General features: G+C 42.2%; 1 protein-coding gene across 6 annotated transcripts; it reads right to left on the bottom strand.

Annotated features, from left to right (window-relative positions):
* Positions 1–11,812: 11,812 nt before the first annotated feature.
* LOC133926497 (peptidyl-prolyl cis-trans isomerase CYP40-like) lies at positions 11,813–19,064 on the bottom strand. Of its 6 annotated transcripts, none has more exons than XM_062372465.1 (10): positions 18,699–19,064; positions 16,056–16,556; positions 15,247–15,334; positions 15,070–15,122; positions 14,337–14,441; positions 12,832–12,907; positions 12,711–12,748; positions 12,553–12,633; positions 12,384–12,470; positions 11,813–12,287 (listed from the first exon to the last, which is right to left on the bottom strand). In XM_062372465.1, exons 1-9 carry the CDS (start codon positions 18,912–18,914, stop codon positions 12,459–12,461), a joined length of 1,170 nt encoding a protein of 389 aa, XP_062228449.1. In that variant the 5' UTR covers positions 18,915–19,064; the 3' UTR covers positions 11,813–12,287; positions 12,384–12,458. The 6 variants fall into 6 exon arrangements, with proteins under 6 accessions (XP_062228449.1, XP_062228453.1, XP_062228452.1 ...); XM_062372469.1 differs by lacking the exons at positions 11,813–12,287; positions 12,384–12,470; positions 12,553–12,633 and adding exons at positions 13,481–13,670; positions 13,754–13,886; positions 13,989–14,089; XM_062372468.1 differs by lacking the exons at positions 11,813–12,287; positions 12,384–12,470; positions 12,553–12,633 and adding exons at positions 13,481–13,670; positions 13,842–13,886; positions 13,989–14,089.
* Positions 19,065–19,345: the final 281 nt, after the last annotated feature.

The raw sequence follows: 19,345 nt of genomic DNA, 5'->3' as shown, positions 1-19,345 counted from the left end.
CGCGCAGTGCAGCGAAAGAAGAGTTGGAGTAGATCGATCTAACGTCGTGCGTATCAAACTCCTCGAGCAGCTTCTCGATCAGATTCGCGATCAGCCCCGCGTAGGTGATATGTGACTAGAGATCGACTAAGAATAACATCATGATATAAACAAAGAGTTTCATGAACAAGTCACATACTTGCCAATCAATATAAACGATAGTCATTTTTGGAATAACACATTATTCGGTAATACATGAATATAGACGTGTGATACAATCATCTCTATGATTGCCTCTAGCGCATATCACCTTCAATCTCCCACTTGCACTAGAGTATCATGTAAGTATCTAATACACATAGCTCTCATGTGCGCCTCATGCTTTGGCCGTGGGAGTGGCTTTGTCAACGGATAAAAATAGTCAAATCTGTGTGCACCTTACATATCTTCATATCACCCCGATCTAAAATTTCTCGTATAAGGTGATAGCGCCGCAGCATGTGCTTGGACTTCTAATGCAACCTAGGTTCTTTGGTTTGCGCAATGGCTCCACTATTGTCACAATAGAGATCCATTGGACTAGAAGTACTAGGCACCACACCTAACACAGAAACAAACTTTTTGATCCAAACAACCTCCTTTGTAGCTTCAGAAGCTGCGGTATACTCGACCTCCGTCGTGGAATCGGTCACCGTTTCTTGCTTGGAACTCTTCCAACTCACTAATCCTCCATTGAGACAAAATACAAAACCAGATTGAGATCTCGAATCGTCCTTGTCGGTTTGAAGCTAGCATCGGTGTAACCATTTACAACGAGCTCCTCCTCACCTCCATAGACTAGGAATATATCTATAGTTCTTCTCAAGTACTTGAGGATATTCTTTACTGTTACCTAGTGAGCTTTACTCGGATTTGACTGGTATCTACTCGTAACACTTAGTGCACATGAGACATCTGGGAGTGTACAAAGTATGGCATACATGATGGATCCGATAGCGGAAACATACAGGATCGCACTCATCCTCTTGAGCCCATCAGTGGTTGAAGGAAACTGACTCTTCCTAAGAGTAATGCCATGTGATATTAGCAAGAAACCTTTCTTGGAATCCTACATATTGAACCATTTCAATACCTTATAGATCTATGTACTCTGGCTTAATCCTATCAGCTTTTTCGACCTATCTCTATAGATATTTATGCCTAATATGTATGTTGCCTCTCCTAGATCTTTCATTGAAAAACTCTTTTGCAATGAAGATTTGACAGCATCAAGCATCGAAATATCATTCATATGTCATCTACATACAAAATCAGAAATACAAGTGCGCTCCCACTAGCCTTTTTGTAAACACAATGCTCTTCTTCATTCTTGATGGAACCAAACCCTTTGACCACTTCATCAAAACGAATATTCCAACTCCGAGAAGCTTTCTTCAGCCCATAGATATACTTTTGTAGTTTGCATATCTTACTGTCATTTTTCGGATCAACAAAACCTTCAGGCTGTGTCATGTACACATCCTCACTTAAGTTTCCATTAAGGAAAACCGTTTTGGCATCCATCTGCCATATCTCATAGTCATAAGTGGCAATTGCTAGAATGATCTGATAGACTATAGCATTGCGTCGGGTGAAAATGTTCCATCATAATCAACACCTTGAATCTGCCTGAAACCTTTTGCCACCAATTGTGCCTTATAGATGTGAACATTTCCATCAACATCTATCTTTTTCTTAAAAACCCATTTGCATTCAACTGCTTTGACACCATCAGGTGGATTAACCAAGTTCCAAACTTGATTGTCCTGCATGGATTCTATCTCGGTTCTCATGGCTCCAAGCCATCTCTCAGAGTTCGGTCCCAACACCGCTTCTGAGTAGGTCTTAGGTTTATCATTGTCCAACAATAATATATCGCGCTGCTTTATGGTTAGGAACATAAACCTCTCAGGTGCACGACTGATCCTTTTTTATCGTCGTGGGGCTGGTGTCTCCATAACATGTTCTGTAACTTCCAATTGTGGTTCAGTAGGAGCTGAAGCACTTTCTGATGGTTCCTAAATCTTTTCGAATTGCACTATGCTCCCACTGATATTCCTTGAGAGAAACTCTTTCTCTAGAAAAACATTGTTTCGGGCGACAAACATTTTGCCTTCTTCCCGGTTATAAAGTAATATCCTTTGGTTTCCCTAGGATACCCCACAAAGAAGCATTTATCTGATTTGGAAGTGAGATTATCGGATGTCAAACATTTTACATAGGCCTCACAACCCCAGATCTTAAGGAAAGACATCCCGGGACGCTTTCCGGTGCATATCTCATATGGTGTCTTCTCTATAGTTTTAGATGGAACCCTATTTAAAGTGAATGTAGTAGTTTCTAGAGCGTATCTCCAGAAGGATAATGGAAGATCAGATTAGCTCATCATGGATCAGACCATGTCCAACAAAGTCTGGTTCCTCCATTCAGACACTCCATTCCATTGAGGCGTCCCCAGTGGAGTCAATTGTGGAACAATTCCACATTGCTTTAGATGATCACCAAACTCATGGCTCAAATATTCACCTCCACGATCAGATTCCAGAAATTTAATTGTCTTTATTTGTCTTGCCAAGTTGATTTTGTGCTTCATTCTGAAACTTCTTGAACTTTTCAAAGGACTCGGACTTGTGCCTCATTAGGTAGATGTAACCATATCTACTAAAGTCATCGGTAAAAGTAATGAAGTACTGAAAATCACCTCTAGCGATAGAGCTCTTTGGTCCACATACATCAGTATGTAAAAGGGCCAAAACTCACTCAACCTCTCCCCTTGACGGGTGAAAGGCGTCTTAGTCATCTTGCTAAGTAAACAAAAATTCGCCTGTATCAAATGATTCAAAATCAAATGAATCAAGAAGCCTATCTTTATGAAGCCTCTGCATGTGTTTCTCATTTATATGACCTAAGCGATAATGCCAAATAAAAGTGGGATTCAAATCATTAAGCCGAGGTTTCTTCGTATTAATGTTATAGACAGGGATATCCTCAAGATCTAGAATATATAATCCATTCACCAATAGACAATTACCATAGAGCATACCATTTAAATAAATTGAACAACACTTGTTCTTTATTATGAAGTCATATCCATCTTCTTCCAAACATGAAGAAGAGATAATTTTTTTTTTCCAAGGCAAGAATGTAATAACAATTATTCAATTCCAAAACTAATCCTAAGGGTAGCGATAAGGAATAAACATCGACGGCCAACACAACAACTTTTGCACCATTACCGATACGAGCATTCATCTCGCATTTCGCACACTTTCTAGTCCTTTTCAGTCCCTGCAACGATTTGCAAGTATGAATCATCAATCCAGTATCAAATACCTATGAATCTTTAGGACAAGTAGCAAGATTAATTTCAATAACATTTGTACCTGAAGTGGAAGTCTTACTTCCCTTCTTCTTCTTGAGTTCTTCCAAGTATAGCTTGCAGTTCCTCCACCAATGGCCAAGCTTATGGCAGTGGTGGTAAGCATCAGAAGCAGCAGGGCCAGCCTTAGATTTTTCAACAGGTTTAGACTTTGAGCTCGAGATCTCGTCTGACGCTTTAGCCTTGGCCTTGCGTTTTCTCTTCTTGCTATCTTTCTAAACCATCATCACATGACTAGAGCTTTTCTTAATACTTTCCTCAGCAGTCTTAAGCATCCCATGCAATTCAGCCATGCTCTTCTCCATGCTATTCATGTGTCGGAACCCCGAACCCGGGTTCCCCTATGCCTCATGTATCAGTCCCTAGATCAAGTAGCTGATACGCACAGAATTCAACAGAATGATATCAAATACATACTTCGAATACAAATAAGTAAAATAAATACCTGAAAAGCGAAAAGATGGTCCGGTGGACAAGAATCCACAACAGACTAGCCAGGCAGAAGAGCCTATAGCGCAGCGGAGCGAAACGACGATGCAACCCAATGCCACAGGCAACTCGGGTGCGGACGTGACCTTAGACTTCTTCTCTTCGACTTTATCTGGGTTGAGGTTGAATTCCAACTCAACAATATGAAAGCAACAAGACTGAGTACGGAAGGTACTTAACAAATCCTATACTACTTCAACAGGTTGATAGATGCATAATGAATATTTCAAGGATAAGGCTTTATGGTATAGTTTTAAGCGTAAGGCAGGTTTTATGCAAGTATCCAGTTATATTCTCCACTGTTAACCTTTCGAAATAAATGTAACAAAGCTTTTGAAAACAAAGGCAGGCATCTTCTGTTGGTACTGAGTATCACCTCAAGTCCCCAACGTATTAGAAGGTAACCTGGTAACAAAGTTGTCAAACGGTTTTAAAACCAAAACGGTTCAGGCATCTTCTGTTGGTACTGAGTATCACCTCAAGTCCCCAACGTATTAGAAGGTGACCTGATAGCAAAGCTGTCAAAATAGTTTTAAAACCAAAACCAGGGTAACAAGTTGTATCTGAGGGTTTTCAGTCCTGGGAGGGGCTATACCTCACTCCGCAGTCCCTTTTATCACATCTGGTGTACCTCTAGTACCACACAGCTTCTGGTGGATCGAGCCAGGAACCACATCACACGAACATATAGTCCACACACTCACTCATCAAAACTCATGCACCCAGAGTCTAGTCAAAACGGTTACTGCTGTCGCATGTCCATAATCGTGGACACGGCTATTCGAATAGGTTTACACTCTGCAGAGGTTGTACAGCTTTACCCATACAATATGCTCAGCCTCCACCGTAGCTAGCGGAGGAGCGAATCATACCGAGATTCTCCAAACACTTTTCCTGTCGGGCTTTTCCACGTGATCCATCAAGTACCAGAGGCCATGTTCCGAAGGCCAGTCCCATTTTTAAGCCTAAGCCGGCTAGCAACCTCCAAACATCAGGACAACTGATAACTTGGCTCAAGCGCTGCTCTCAGCCTCCTGGTATTATGCCCAACTCAGTCTAGTGAAAGAAAAGTCAAGTCCTGCCCATACAGAACGCATGGTTGCACGGGGTGGCTAAGCATGACGGCACATTGACTCAGTCCTTAAGCGACCAGGACAGGTATCTTCAAGCAATGAGTACCCCCACGATACCTCACGCCCCCAAGAGCACCCTCCCCGGAGGACTACTCTACCTGCCCTCGCCAAAACAATTTTCACCCATTTTTACACATCACTTTCCATGTCCCACATGACATCAAGGATTTCCCGACCATCACGGAATTCACAACCATCAAGGAAGCATGGTATATGAGTTATCATTGATAATAGTAAATCTTGCCTCCGAAGAGAAGTGTTTTAAAAGCGATATCTCCGAGGAGATGTATTTTAAAAGCGACATCTCCGAGGAGACGTATTCAATTCTAAGCATGCTAGATATCAAGATGTCATCTATTGTTAATATATTTAACAACAGGTATTCCTAGGGTGATATGTATTCTGGATGATGACATATAAGGTATGGCAGTGTTGATAGGATTAACTACTACAAGTAGTTTGAAAGAAAACGCAATATATAGCACATGCGATAATAAGTCCGGTTTTAGTTGATCATGTATATTATTCGAAAACATAGGTTTAATATGATCAAGGAGATAGGACTTGCCTTCTTGAAGGGTCAATTCAAGATTGGTCTTGTCTCTCGAGTTTCCTGGAGTTCTTCTTCATCATCAGGCCTTGCCTTCAGTTCCTTTCTCACGCTCTTGCTTAGAACCAAGACTTCGAGCCTACGCAGATTAATGACAAAAGCGCACAATGACTAAGCAAATGAACGCCAGAACAAAACCAATTGAAATATCAAAGCGGAAGAAGAACGACGGAGAAAACGACGAAAGCTAAACCTAGTGGAAGACAATCGATAACTTTAATCAATATGAAATTAATACACAGAGAATAACAGGATAATCTAGCGAAGCTAGGCTAAGCTATTAACCTAGTTGTTTTATCAACTTAAGAGAAAACCTGAACAAATCATGATTAACTAGGTGAACTCTTATTAGATTAACTGTCGAAGGACGACAGCTAGGGATTCTACGTGTAGGCGAGTGCACGTATACATGCATGAATATATGTGTAATACTTATGTCTATATGTATGTGAGTATGTATACATATATGCATAAGTATAACTCTAGACAATTATAAATGCTTAAGTATGGAGATTAAATATTCTAATCTATATCACTAAATATGGTTATTTAATGATTAATATTAAATGTTTAGTGTTGTTTAATTGCCACACTAATTAAGTATATTTATTGCTATCATAAAAACATACATGCAATTAATTAATTAGGTTAATCTATTCTTTGAATCTAACTAATTAATTATCAAAAGGTTATTCAATGAATTAACTATTAACGTGCAATTTATTCTATCATATTCTATTAACATGTATTTATTTATTTAACCGCTACACTGGTTAACTTATCATTAAGTATACTAAGATTAATCCTATAAACTACCACATGAAATAACGAATTATTCTTAAACATTTAATTGAAACAACATTTAGTTATTCTCATTAAGAAAAGGAATTAACCTTCTTAAGCTAGGTTATCATAAGTGACTAATCTACTATTACAACCTAAACATCATTATCGAATTATTTAACTTCAACTTTATCTATTAAAAGACGAGATCTAAATCTAAGTTAAATACTACGACAAGAATTAAATACCGAGAGAGAATATTAAACAAACTCTACAAATTACAAGATTTGGTATGAAGATAGATTATGATTTTAGAGGAATATTGGCGAAAGAATCGCCGAAATCGGAGTTGAATTGGAGGAGATATGGCTATCGGAAGATTTACCGAAAAGATAAATCTGAAAATTAAAAAGGACTACTGTTTTGTGAACTCGATCCACGAGGCTGTGAACCGAAGGAGATCTTGTGTGGGAGTTCACGGTGCACCAGACTTGTGGACTTAGTCCGCGACTTTTGTGGACCAGGGCCGGCTTAGGTGGCTGGTCCACCATGGACCGGCTCGGGTGGACCGGCCTGTGGGCCCACTTGGCAGGGGGGAATGAAGGGATAAGGCCCTCCCGTGCGTGCGGTGCAGAGAGAGAAAGGGAGATGGGGACCGGAGAAATGAGAGAGAGAGGGGCGGCGGGGTTTCTCGGCCGGGGAAGCGGCGGAGTGACGCCACGCGCCGGTGGAGATGGTGGCGCCGGAGAGGGAAGAGGAGTCGGAGCTCGGGGGGAGAGAGCGCGGCGGCCTGGCGGTGGCGGAGCAGCGAGCAGGGCGGTCGGGCTTCACGGACGGGCACAGAGGGCGGCGGCGGCGGCAGCGGAGAGAGGAGGGACGTTGGTGGAGAGCTGCGCCAGAGAGGGGAGAAGAAAGGGAGGCTCACCGGGGTGGCGCGCGGGTGGAGCTGCGCGGTGGAGCTTGCCGGAGGGAGAAAGAGTAGCCGGCGCGGTTGAGGCCGGAGCTCGCCGGAGTCGGCGCAAGAGGAGACGACCGGATAGGAGCGCACCAGGGGAGAGAGGAGCCGAGGAGGAGCTTGTCGGCGGGGATTCCAGTCGAGCTCGCCGGCGGCGATGGGAGACCAGTGGGGAGCTCGGCCTAGCGGCGTGAGGCAAGGACGGTGGCGCGTTCGGCACTGAGCACGACGACAGTGAGCAAGGTGGCTCGGCGGGACATCGCAGCTGAGTGGCACGGCGTAGCGACGACAGCACGGTGGGACGCACAGCTGCGCGCGGATGAACAACGGCGCGGTGGAGCACACGGCGGCGCGCGTGCCGACCAGCTCGGCGGCAGCGGTGGCAAGACGGCGCCACGGCGGAGGAATGCGCGGGCGCAGAGGAAGGGAGCTCGGTGGGGTGCCTGTGTGTATGTATGTGGTGGCTTGTGGTTACCTGTGTAATGCATATGGCCGGATGGTTTGCTTGGTGGAGATCAGGGAGCAGACCGGTATGGGAGCACGGCATGGGTGTTGGCCGTCCTGGGAAAAGATCAGTGGCCGGTGTGATCTTTGCAGGGAGAGAGAGAGGAAGGAGCTGGAAAGAGTGGTTGCCGGCATGGGTGCTGTGATTTGGTCGGTGCTCAATTAGAGAGGACAGAGGGATGGGAGAGAAGCAGAGTTGTGTGGGTGAGAGAGATGAGAGAGACAACAGTGAGATGAGAGAGATTAGAGAGGACAGAGGGATATTTGTGTATTTGAATTTGTAAATGGAATGTGTGATAATTCAAATAGATGTATTTGAATTGTATTTGTATTTGCAAGGATTCAAATTGAATAATTTGAATTGGTAATAGGATTTGGAATTATTCAAATTGAATTTGAATGATTCAATTTGAATGCAATCGAATCGAAATGGATTTGTGATAACTCAAATGAATGTATGTGGATTGGATTGGGATAGCGATGATTCAAATTGAATTGAAATGGCGTAATTCAATTGGATTTGAATTAGAAATGTATTTGATTTGAGATTCGAAACGATGAACTGAGTTTGCAAAGCGATTGAACGGAAAGGCATTTGAATGCACCATGAATGATTTGAACCGCACTCGAATATGAAAATGAGAAGGATTTGATTGAAACTGGATTTGGGATATATATATATATATATATATATATATATATATATATATATATATATATATATGGGATTAAACTCAATTAGGAGTATTTGAATCTGAGTTTGGCATTAATTCAAATAAGGGTATTTGAATTAGGAGAATTATTCATACTTGAAGCTTCGGGATTTGAGAGATGTTTGAATTCAGGAGAATTGAATTCAATTTGTATTTGAGCGGAAAAGAATAAAGATTGAGATTTGAATTTGAGAGACATTCAATTTGAATCACCACGCAAAGAATCAGAAGAACCAATAAACCAAAATGCATATGATCAATTCATTGCAACGATTAATTTAGAACAACTTGGTGCTTTCTGGAATACTTAGCCCAAAATAATATATTTGAATATATACATAGGAGTATATATACATCAAATATATACTTCCTTGATTTTATACTAGTTTAATAATTAGAAAAAGTTTTAATCTGGAGCGAATTTTGCTATATTTTTATATGCTAAAATTCAGGGTGATACAATATGAAAATTCAAAATGAACGGCTCGAAGCTCGCAGGGAGCGACTAGAGAATTACATCTGTAGCCAACTCAGGACCAAGGGAAAAATCAAGATTTTTCAGGCTCTCAATGTAACTAATCATCTTAATCATATGAGGACTAATTGGACTGTCTTCTGTCAATCTACACGCAAACAAGGACTTGGAGGTGTTGAACCTCTCGGCCCTAGCTTGATTCTCAAACATGCCTCGGAGCCCCGCAATCATATCGTGAACATCTGCATTCTCATATTGCTTCTGAAGTCAGAGGATATAGTGGCAAGCATGAGATAGCTAACATTCAAGTGAATCATTGGTATGCTTCTCGTAAGCCCTCTGATCAGCGGCAGATGCATGAGAATATGAAGCATCACATGTCGACACGTAGACCGTTATACAATAACATGACAGCCTTGAGCTGCATTTAACCATGACACGCAGGTCATGAAAATTACAAACATGCATCACATACATAATAAGGCTATACTAGTCACAACATTCCCTACAAAAACGAGTTAAGCGTGGAATCGAATTCTAATGTCGCAACATCAACATGTTATCTTTATAAACCCTAGGCTCGAAGCACGGCGGTCCTACTATGAAAATCTTATCGGATTGATCATATCAAGCCGATTCCAAGTCATTCACAATGCCTCAATTTTCATTGGATCAATCATATTGATCATCGTGTGAGGTTTTCTGGAAACGACGACAACACGTACAACCTCGATCTGTTATTCTCCCAACCACTAAGCGGCGTGCGCTGTCAGCCCCGATGGTGATTCTAATCGGTAGGGGCAAGTTGCACGCGCGGCCAGGTGGGGGATCGAGTTAATCTTTTTGGTCGTATAGTTCCATCGACTCGCACCTCATCTGATCAAAATTACACCAAACCGTGTAGTGACCGATCCATCACATGAACTGATCATTAAAATAATGGATCCAATCTATTACTACCACATATCACATATATGTGACCGATCCAGATCAAAAACTACGCAAGATGGCTTTGATACCACTGTTAGAGAACGGGCAGACTACGCTAGCCTAAAACATAATTTTTCTACCGCATTCACTCAGGAAATCTTCTAGCAGGAGATCATAGATCATTACCCTCGACGCGTAGTGCACCGAAAGAAGAGTTGGAGTAAACCGATCCAAAATCGTGCATTTCAAACTCCTCGAGCAGCTTCTCGATCAGATCCGCGACCAGCCTCACGCAGGTGGTCACACTCGACCAACTCCAAGCATGTGGTCGTGCTCCTCGACCAACTCCGAGCAAGTGATCGTGCTCCTCAACCAACTCAGAGCAAGCGGTCGTTCTCCTCGACCAACTCCGAGCGGGTGGTTGTGCTCCTTGACCAACTCCTAGCAGGTGGTCGTGCTCCTCGATCAACTCACATTCAACTTGCCGAGAAGATTAGCGCCACAATATCAGCAGCGCCTCTATGGTATCCACACATACTGGGCAGAAACGTCGAGCGTTGATGTACTAGCACCGCACATGTGGCTAGGATTTTGGTAGATCATGTGGAAGGCTGCAGCTAGGCTTTCGGAGTGGCTTAACCTTCGCACGCCCTACCCATGCCTCTTCTTATATAGAGCTCGCCAATGGGCTCCCACATTAGAAACCTTTTATGATTCTAACTTCTCATGGATCACGATCCAATCAAAACCCATATACAAATCCAAGTCGTATGTTTTGTTTCAACCCATTAAATATGTGACCTATTAGGTTCATGTACAAACAGCTACGACTCAAAAATCCTTTCCAAACCAAAATCAATAGCGGTCCCTAGTAGGACATGTTGACTCCTGAGCATACGAAAAATTATATCGACTGAATCTTAATATACACATATACCGATCCCTTCCCCTCACGATACCAGTCAAGCTCAAGGCAAGATACATGTCACCCTTGTGATAGCCCGACCATTCACTCGATCAAGTAGTGGATTCATCAGGACTAACTCTTTAATCATATTGATATAGCCATGCACTTTCTCAATCCAACTAACTCGAGAGGTTCAGAGATATCTCTCATGTTATCAAGGAATAATAAATTTCATCTTGATCGCTCATACCCTACGACATGTTTCATAATAAACCCGAAAACTACCTTTATAACTACCAGTTACAGAATAGCGTTTAACAGCTTCAAAATATATCACTACACATTCTAAAAATCAAAACAGAATAGCGTTTAACAGCTTCAAAATATACTACTATACATTCTGAGAATCAATAACGACCTTAGATCTAAGGATCCTACATATACACTATTTAAGATAACAACTAATAGCACATCATAAATAACAGTCCCAACAGTATCTTAAGATAGTTCTATCCAATATCATATTCTCTAACATAAATATACACATTATTGACCTGATATCTCTATACATATGATCTTAAAACGTGATCATCACTCAATACATGTACTGATGTTATGTATCATCATAATGATATACGACCATAAATAGACTAAGAATAACATTATAATATAAACAAATAATTTCATAAATAAGTCACATACTTATCCATCAATATAAACAATAATTATTTTTAGAATAAGACAATATTCGATAGTAAATATATGATAGAACCGTAGAGATGATTGCTTCTATGTATATTACCTTCACACCAATCATGCAAGCCACTTTCTCAACTTTTCCAATTATGTCTCTGCTTAAATGCTACCACATTAAATGGAGTAAATAACCCATCTTAGGATGAACGGAACTAAACCATGAAAACCGAACAAATAAATCATTCCCTGACGCGCGCGTGAGGTGCACGCGAAACTTCGCCTCAGACACGCCAGAAACGGTCGTGAACCGAGGAACACGAACCGGAAAAAAAATGTAACGTAGAAACCAGGCATATAGCGTTCGGCAACAAACAGATGTGGCAGACAAAAGGCGCCCAGAGGTCAGAGAACACCACAAAAGCGAAACAGGCAATCCACGCACAAGAGGTGTCAATTGTCTGGTAGGCCACAACGGTCCACACAAAAAGGGAATACGGTCTATAGGCATGCCTTGCTGCAACGTCTGAAAATTGCACTGTTAAGTTCCATGTCGTAGGTTTCCTGAAGACAACACTGGGGCACACCCATTGCAACTTCTGTAGTAAAAGAAAACAAAAGCTTTCCTTCCCCCACTATCTTTTCCTTCTATCTAAGATTGGGAATCCACATTTTTGCAGCGCCGAATCCCTAAACACCTGCAACAGATAGCATTCTGTAATGTCAGTACGTCGACAACAATAAGTCGTTGAAGAAGAGGTGGATACAAGTAGTGTTCTAAGGCTAACCCGGACCTTTTCGCTGAAAGTTCAGCTCTGTGTCCCAGATTAAGCAAACAAAAGTCTATGCCGGGGGAAAGAAACTACAGATCAATTGTTTTCCTACAGGAGACAAAAATACTGTTAGCTCCTTTACCCGCTCAGTCATGAAGACCAACAAAATGAATCGGTACTTGAAAATTACTTCGCTACTTTTGTCAGATTTTGCATAAGGTTGGAAGATCCTAGCGAATGCCTTCCGCTCCTGATCTCTTCTGTCAGCAATCTGTGGTAGTTTTCAAAGTGTCACTAACAACTTGCACGAGTTATCCAATGTCAGGGCTACAAAGGTATCAGACTGACCTTCTTCTTTGCAGCAGCTAGCTCTCTTTTGATTCCACCTAAATGGTTGTGAAAACAAATCAATTCGATTCTCAGTTGCAACTTACAAATGAATTGACAATGAAGAGGAAAGAGAGCAAACCATCATTTGGCTCCAACTCCAATGCATGCTTGAAGCTCTCCACCGCTGCGTCGATGTCATTAAGTGCAATGTGTGCCTGAAAATCGCATTTAAGGGATCAGGGTTTCACAGACATTGACAGGTACATCAATAAGATATTATGGGTGTTAAGTGCTTTGGGTAGTTACACTTGCAGTTCAAATGCACATACTTGAGAGTTGAGACGTCAACGCTGATATCTAATGAGGGCAACAAATAGTACTATAGTAGTAGCAACCAAAAGAACAAAACATGTCCCTATGCTTTTCTTAGGGCAACATTTATCTTAAGTCAAATGGAACAGCAAAAGAAGGGCTTCCGGTAAACAGTTTCTTGGCTGTTACTCAAGTTTAAATGTAAGTAAAGTTGCACCATCAATTTTTGCTGTGGGGTTGCTTCAATGTTGAGAATTTGTTTTAACCAAAGAAATGGTATAATCCTCACAGTCATGTCAAGCATAGTTCTAAACACGGGATTGCACCAGCAGTTGAACCCGCAATAACATGAACCAGCTATTTTTTTACTCTGAGCTTGCTTCAAAGATTATTATCAGAAAAAACACGCGAACCAGACAGTAAGAAAGGAAAAATGGAATAAGAAAAGCGGGGATGGCCTCATGGCCTGGCCTGACCCGGCCCAAGTGCCAGCCACCCATGCTGAAGAGGAAGCCTAGCCCCACTTCTGCCACGTCCCTCGCTCCAATGATCTTCCTCGCTCCTTTTGTTTTCTTTCGTTTCTCATCTTCCTCTGACCAGAGAACCAATCCAACGTGAAATCTAACAAGTCAGTGTTGTCGGGAGCCCAGCCGTGGCACCATGAGACTGAACGAAATGATAGCAACCATATTAGTGATGGTGAAAAGCTTTGGCTATAGGGGATAGTGGAGGCAGCTAGGCAGCGTTACGGCGAGGGTTTGGTTGGACAGGTGACGGCAAGTGGGCAGGAGGAGCATTTTGTGATTTGCATTGTTTCAATGGTTGAGAGCTATTTACCCTGCAGCTTTTCTCGATCCATTTGCTTCCTAGTTAGCCGCTAGCCTGTTGTTAAGAAAGGCTCATATTATTATTAAAAAAACCAGAGGTTGGATCAATGAGCCACTGATCCAGCCAGCGAACCAATGGACCAACCAATTCACTCACCGCCCAGTTGCTAAAACTATGGTGTCAGGTCTCCTTGTGTGCCAGACAAAGAAGTGATTTCAGCAGAAATGTCCGGTAACAATGGAGAATATTACTGCACACTTTACATGAGACAAGAGCACTACAAAAATCAGATATGAAAAGGAACAATGATTATGCATAATAACCACTCAGGGTCTGCAATGAACAGTCACACAAGACTGCGAGTAGTTTGAACTAAGCTAGAATGTCAGAAACAGTATGGAGGCATTGGCAAACAAATCGTATAATTATAATTCTGATAGAAGTGTCACTTCAAGTTTCACAGCACTACACTGAACTACTAAAAGCCAAGACCAAGTTGCCAACCTGTCCTTGTCGGAAAAAGGCCTTAGCATTTCCCTCCCTTTCACGCAGTGCAAAATCCGCATCTAACAAAGCACCCTTTAGATCTCCCAACTTCAATTTGCATGCCTGCAAAAATTATATATTAGTTTCAGCCTTTCAGGAAACAAAGCATTGGTATGTGCAAGATAGTGTTTTATTGACCTCAGGTCAATGATGAATCTATTTATCATATGGTGCTGAGCTGGTACACATAAATAAGCAAATTCATAGTAAATGTAGTGTAAGAATGGTTCAGAGACACTAGCACACGAGAAAGATGATACAAACATTCAAACAACAGATTGATGGCAATTATTCCTAGAACAATGGAACATCAAAGCATAAATTTTATGCTACTGAAGTTGCATAGAGGGAAAGAACGTATCCTCTGGAGTAGATGGGGTCTTAAATGGAAGGAACAACAATGATGAATATAACTTTAGTGTTGAGTGCAATTCCTCAACTGAAAGTCCAATGCTCATCTACTTTAAGGTAGAATGTGAACAGAAATGTAAAGGACAGAAAGAACAGGCAATCAGATGCACAAACCATGTCGCAATCTAGTTACTCAGGCCATGCATAACAAGTGCTTGGTACTACCATGTGGATAAGGTATGGCAAAGCTAGTCGAGATAGCATTAACACCATAGTTTTCTTAGGTTTGAGAATTACATATATTCATACAGAAAAGGACTGATTAGACGACAAAACTTACAGAGCTATTAGTAAGTATTATGGACTTGGTCTTCCGGAGTGCTGTGCTCTTCTCTGCATATCAATCAGTTTGTAATACCATTAAGTTCCGAGTGACATATCACATATCTTAATGATCAGTGTGTATCATGACAGAAATAACAAAAATTGAACAATGTATTAGAAACAGCATAATTACCTTCATCTATCTCTTCTTTCTCCCAGCAAACATCCAAGTAGCGCAGAGCTTTCCTGTACTTTCTGATGGCTGTCTTGTAATCCTGTTTCTGTAGAGAATAGAGACACGAACTTCAGTTCCAGATAGGGAAATATAACCTTAGACATCTACAGAACAGAAACTCTAACTCGCTTAATATGGAGAAGCTCTATGGCAAACACAAGAGGCTTTACTATAATACAAATTGCTGAATACCATGGGATATGCAGTCTGAAGAACAATGTGAAAAATTCCCCTACGGAAGGGAATTTTTCTGTTTCTGTCACTAACCCTGAAAAGTTCTCATCATCCCAATTTGAGAAAATCGTGTCACAGAATACAATCCCTTTACTGGTAGATTTCTTTGTAAGTTACTACCTTAGTTCCAAAACAAATACCATTTCACACATCGAAGGTGTCCAATATACACCTTTGACCATTTACTGACTATATGCCAGTAAAGTTTAAATATGCAAGTATTTCTTATAACAGATCCAGTACTATTGTTTCCATGTGAAAAATTGAAATGTTTCGTGTATCTCAGTAGCCAAAATTTTACATCTAGCTGAGCAAGTTGCAGACACCTAAGCACATTAGTTATGCCCGCTATCTTAAGATATGTCTTTTTAGTCTCTGCAAGGAAATACTGCTGCTGTCTAGTTATTGAATTTTATGCTATTTATTTATTTTACTCTGAATTGATTCACCATAAAACAGATTTGGTTTCAGTGAAACTAAAGACATGTCAGTAATATAAAAAAAAATTAGTTGAAGTTTAGACAGCAAATTACCTTGAAATAGTCATTCCCATAAGCTTTAGCAGACTCCACAGCATCCATCCACCATGAAACCTCTGTGGGCTTCTCTTCAAGATCACTGGGCCAATCAGGATACATGTCACCATCTTTGAAAAAGTTCGCAACTCCATCATCAGCACCTTCGGGAAGTTCCCCACAATCAACAATTACAACATCAGCAGTGGGGCAGTCAGCTTCTCCAACAGGGACATGCTCAATAGAGCGAACCACCCCCATCCCCTTTATCACTCTCCCAAAAACAACATGTTTCCCATCTAAATGAGGTGTCCGGGTGGTAGAAATGAAAAACTGAGAACCATTTGTGTCGGGACCAGAATTTGCCATTGATAGCATTCCTTTTCTCTCATGCTTTAAAACAAAATTCTCATCCTCAAATTTCAACCCGTAAATTGATTCTCCTCCTGTTCCATCACCAACAGTTATATCTCCACCTTGTAGCATAAACCCTTTGATAACGCGATGGAAGCATGAGCCCTGCAAAAAGTAACAATTACCAAAATTGCAATTAGTGATTACTGACAAGACTTGGAAGCAAATTGTAGCGCTGCATATGCAGTTGTACTGAGGCGGCAAAGTTCGACCATCATTTTGGGGGCTCTAATACTCCAGTTAAAACAGAGGGGGGGGGGGGGGAAAGGCGGAAATGAATAGTGCTGGCCAAATGGGTAGCACGGCCTAGCCCGGCCAGGCAGGACGGCGGCACAGCCCATTAGGCATGGTCCATGTAGGCACTCCGGGCTATTGTGCCATGCTGGGTCGTCCCACGTGCCGAGGCCTTGGCCCAGGCACGGCCCACCGGGTGTTTGTGTTGTGCCAGGCCGACCTGAGGCACGATCAACCCGGTAGGCTGAGAGAGGCACGGTTAGCCTATTTAGGCATAAAATATATAAAAAAACAGGAAAAATCATAAAAAGATTAAAAACAGAAAATAAGAAAATATGGAAACATCTTAGACACGTAATTGGAAGTAAATAATGAGCTTTATTAATATTTCATGACCTCTGCGATGCACCCATCATGAAGGTCCCGGCTAACACTGGCTGTCACAATCTGCCCGCACAAGACGTTTGTTACTAGCTCTTACATTAATTCCACCAATTTGATCCTCAGTTTCCAACTTAATTTGCTTAAGAAAGAATGGAAGAATTAAAACATCAAACCAAACTCGATACTCGACATTCACTTGGCATTTGTTCGTTGCCTGCCTGCGCATGCACTGCTTGATCGAAGCAAATCTCAACAATCAGCATGACCAAATAAGGTTGTGGCAGGCACGCACAACAGCCCGCTCCGGATCATGCTACGCACGCTCACCGTATTGCGCGTCATCATGCCTCTCGAGCCACGTGTGGCCTCACGGTGCCATGTCGTGCCAGCTCTATCAGACCGTGGTGGTGCTGGCCCACCGTGCCAAGGTGGCAGCCCAGGCACGGCCCGATGCATCTTGTCGTGCCGGCCCTGGCAAGATTAGCAGCAGGTCGTGTGGGTCGTGTCTACAGTAAAAGGCCTCGTGCCGGCCCATTTGGCTAGCACTATCAAATGAATAGGAATCAGCTAACAACAACAACGGAGAACCACCGCAACTTTCATATCTGTATTTCAGTATTACTATCGTATTTGCTTGTGTCAGACATAACGAACTATAAATATACTTCTGAAGCTAGGGCAGGTATCTCTAAGCAAGAGTGGAAGACTACAGAAGCACAAAGCTAACGTGTGGCCAGTTTTAACAGAAGGCCACTAAAGCAAGCACGGGTGGTACTTCAGAGGTTAATATATGCAAGGTGCAATGAGAATGAGGATAAAGTCAAAAGGGAGGGGCCCTTATAACAGTAACAGAACTGGTGGCAGCAGTGCATAGAGTTCACTGCAGATCAAAGGATATGATGTGACATCACAACACGAGTACTGCTAAGGAAAAGAGAAAGAAAAACAAAAAAAACAAGGCAGAACCTTATATTTGTGCGGAAAAGCTATGCGTACGACTGGCAGTGAGTGCGGGATATCCAGGCATATGACAAAAGGAAACGATACTTACAAAGAAGACGACGACAACAAACTGTAGAATCAAATTTTCTTAGGAGAAGCTAAATCGCACCGGACGCTAATCGCTTGCCTAAAAACGAACATTTGTTTTGAACTCCTAAGGGATAAGGGGGCAATCCCTTGAAGGGGATTGTTGTATACAGAGTAATAAACTACATCAGAAACAAATCTTTCCGATTCCAGGGTTGAGAAATCTGCAACAAAACCCTAGAATAACCAATCAATTGCATAATAGACGGCGCCTTTTCGATTCTAGATGCTCGAAACCAATCAGGACAAGTCAAATCGCACCAAAACACATTTATTTCTGCCGTTACAGAAGCACATTGATTACGCGCAGTATTCCCGAATCGAGAGACCCAAAAGCAACCAAAATTAGAGTTTCTAACACCCAAAACCCCTGAACAAACATCATCCGTGACTAAGGGGACTCACGTGTCAGTCACTCAGGAGAGGAGAAGGGGTGCTTCTCTAGGGGTGGCAAAAAATTAAATGGCCCACCAAACGGATACAAATCACACAAAGGAGCAGAGGCAAATCCCCTCGACGCTTCGGTCGATCGGTACTAACCTTGAAGTGGAGCGGCTTGCCGCTGGCGGCGCCGACACCCTTCTCTCCGGTGCAGAGCGCGCGGAAGTTCTCCGCCGTTCGCGGCACCACGGACGCGTAGAGCTCCGCCACGATCCTCCCCTCCATCTCGCCGCCGATGCTGACGTCCATAAAGCACCTCGGGTTTTTCACCTCCGCCGCCGGTGGCAGTGCCGCGCTGCCGCCCTCCATTGCCATCGCCCGCCCGCCGTAGAAGGGCCGAGACCAAACCCTAGCCCTAGTGGAGCTTCTCGAGGTGAGGTGGTGCCGGCCTTCGTCGATAACCTCGGGAGCGGCGGGGGTTGGGGGGTCGGTAGGGATCGGGTTGAGGTTTATTGTCAGTGAAAATTGCCATCATACCTACTTTACTAAAATATTACTTGTAAACTGTCTTAATAATATGGAGCACCTGATCCTATAAACATATCAATAGTATTTTAATAAGATACAAATCTTTATAATGATATAAGAATACTTTCTCTTTATTCTAAACTTTTGGGGTGGGGTATTAAAATTTTTGGAAGTGTTGTTTGGCATGACCAAAAGATTTCATATTTGCACCAAAATTAAATTGTGTTGTGGATTTAGTCTCTATTTGGTATAGCTAAAATTTATGAGTTTTTTTTTTA

This window comes from Phragmites australis, chromosome 8, assembly GCF_958298935.1.
Source record: "Phragmites australis chromosome 8, lpPhrAust1.1, whole genome shotgun sequence".
Taxonomy (NCBI): Eukaryota; Viridiplantae; Streptophyta; class Magnoliopsida; order Poales; family Poaceae; genus Phragmites; species Phragmites australis.
Note: the sequence above shows the minus strand (reverse complement) of the source record. Positions and strands in the feature narration are given on the sequence as shown.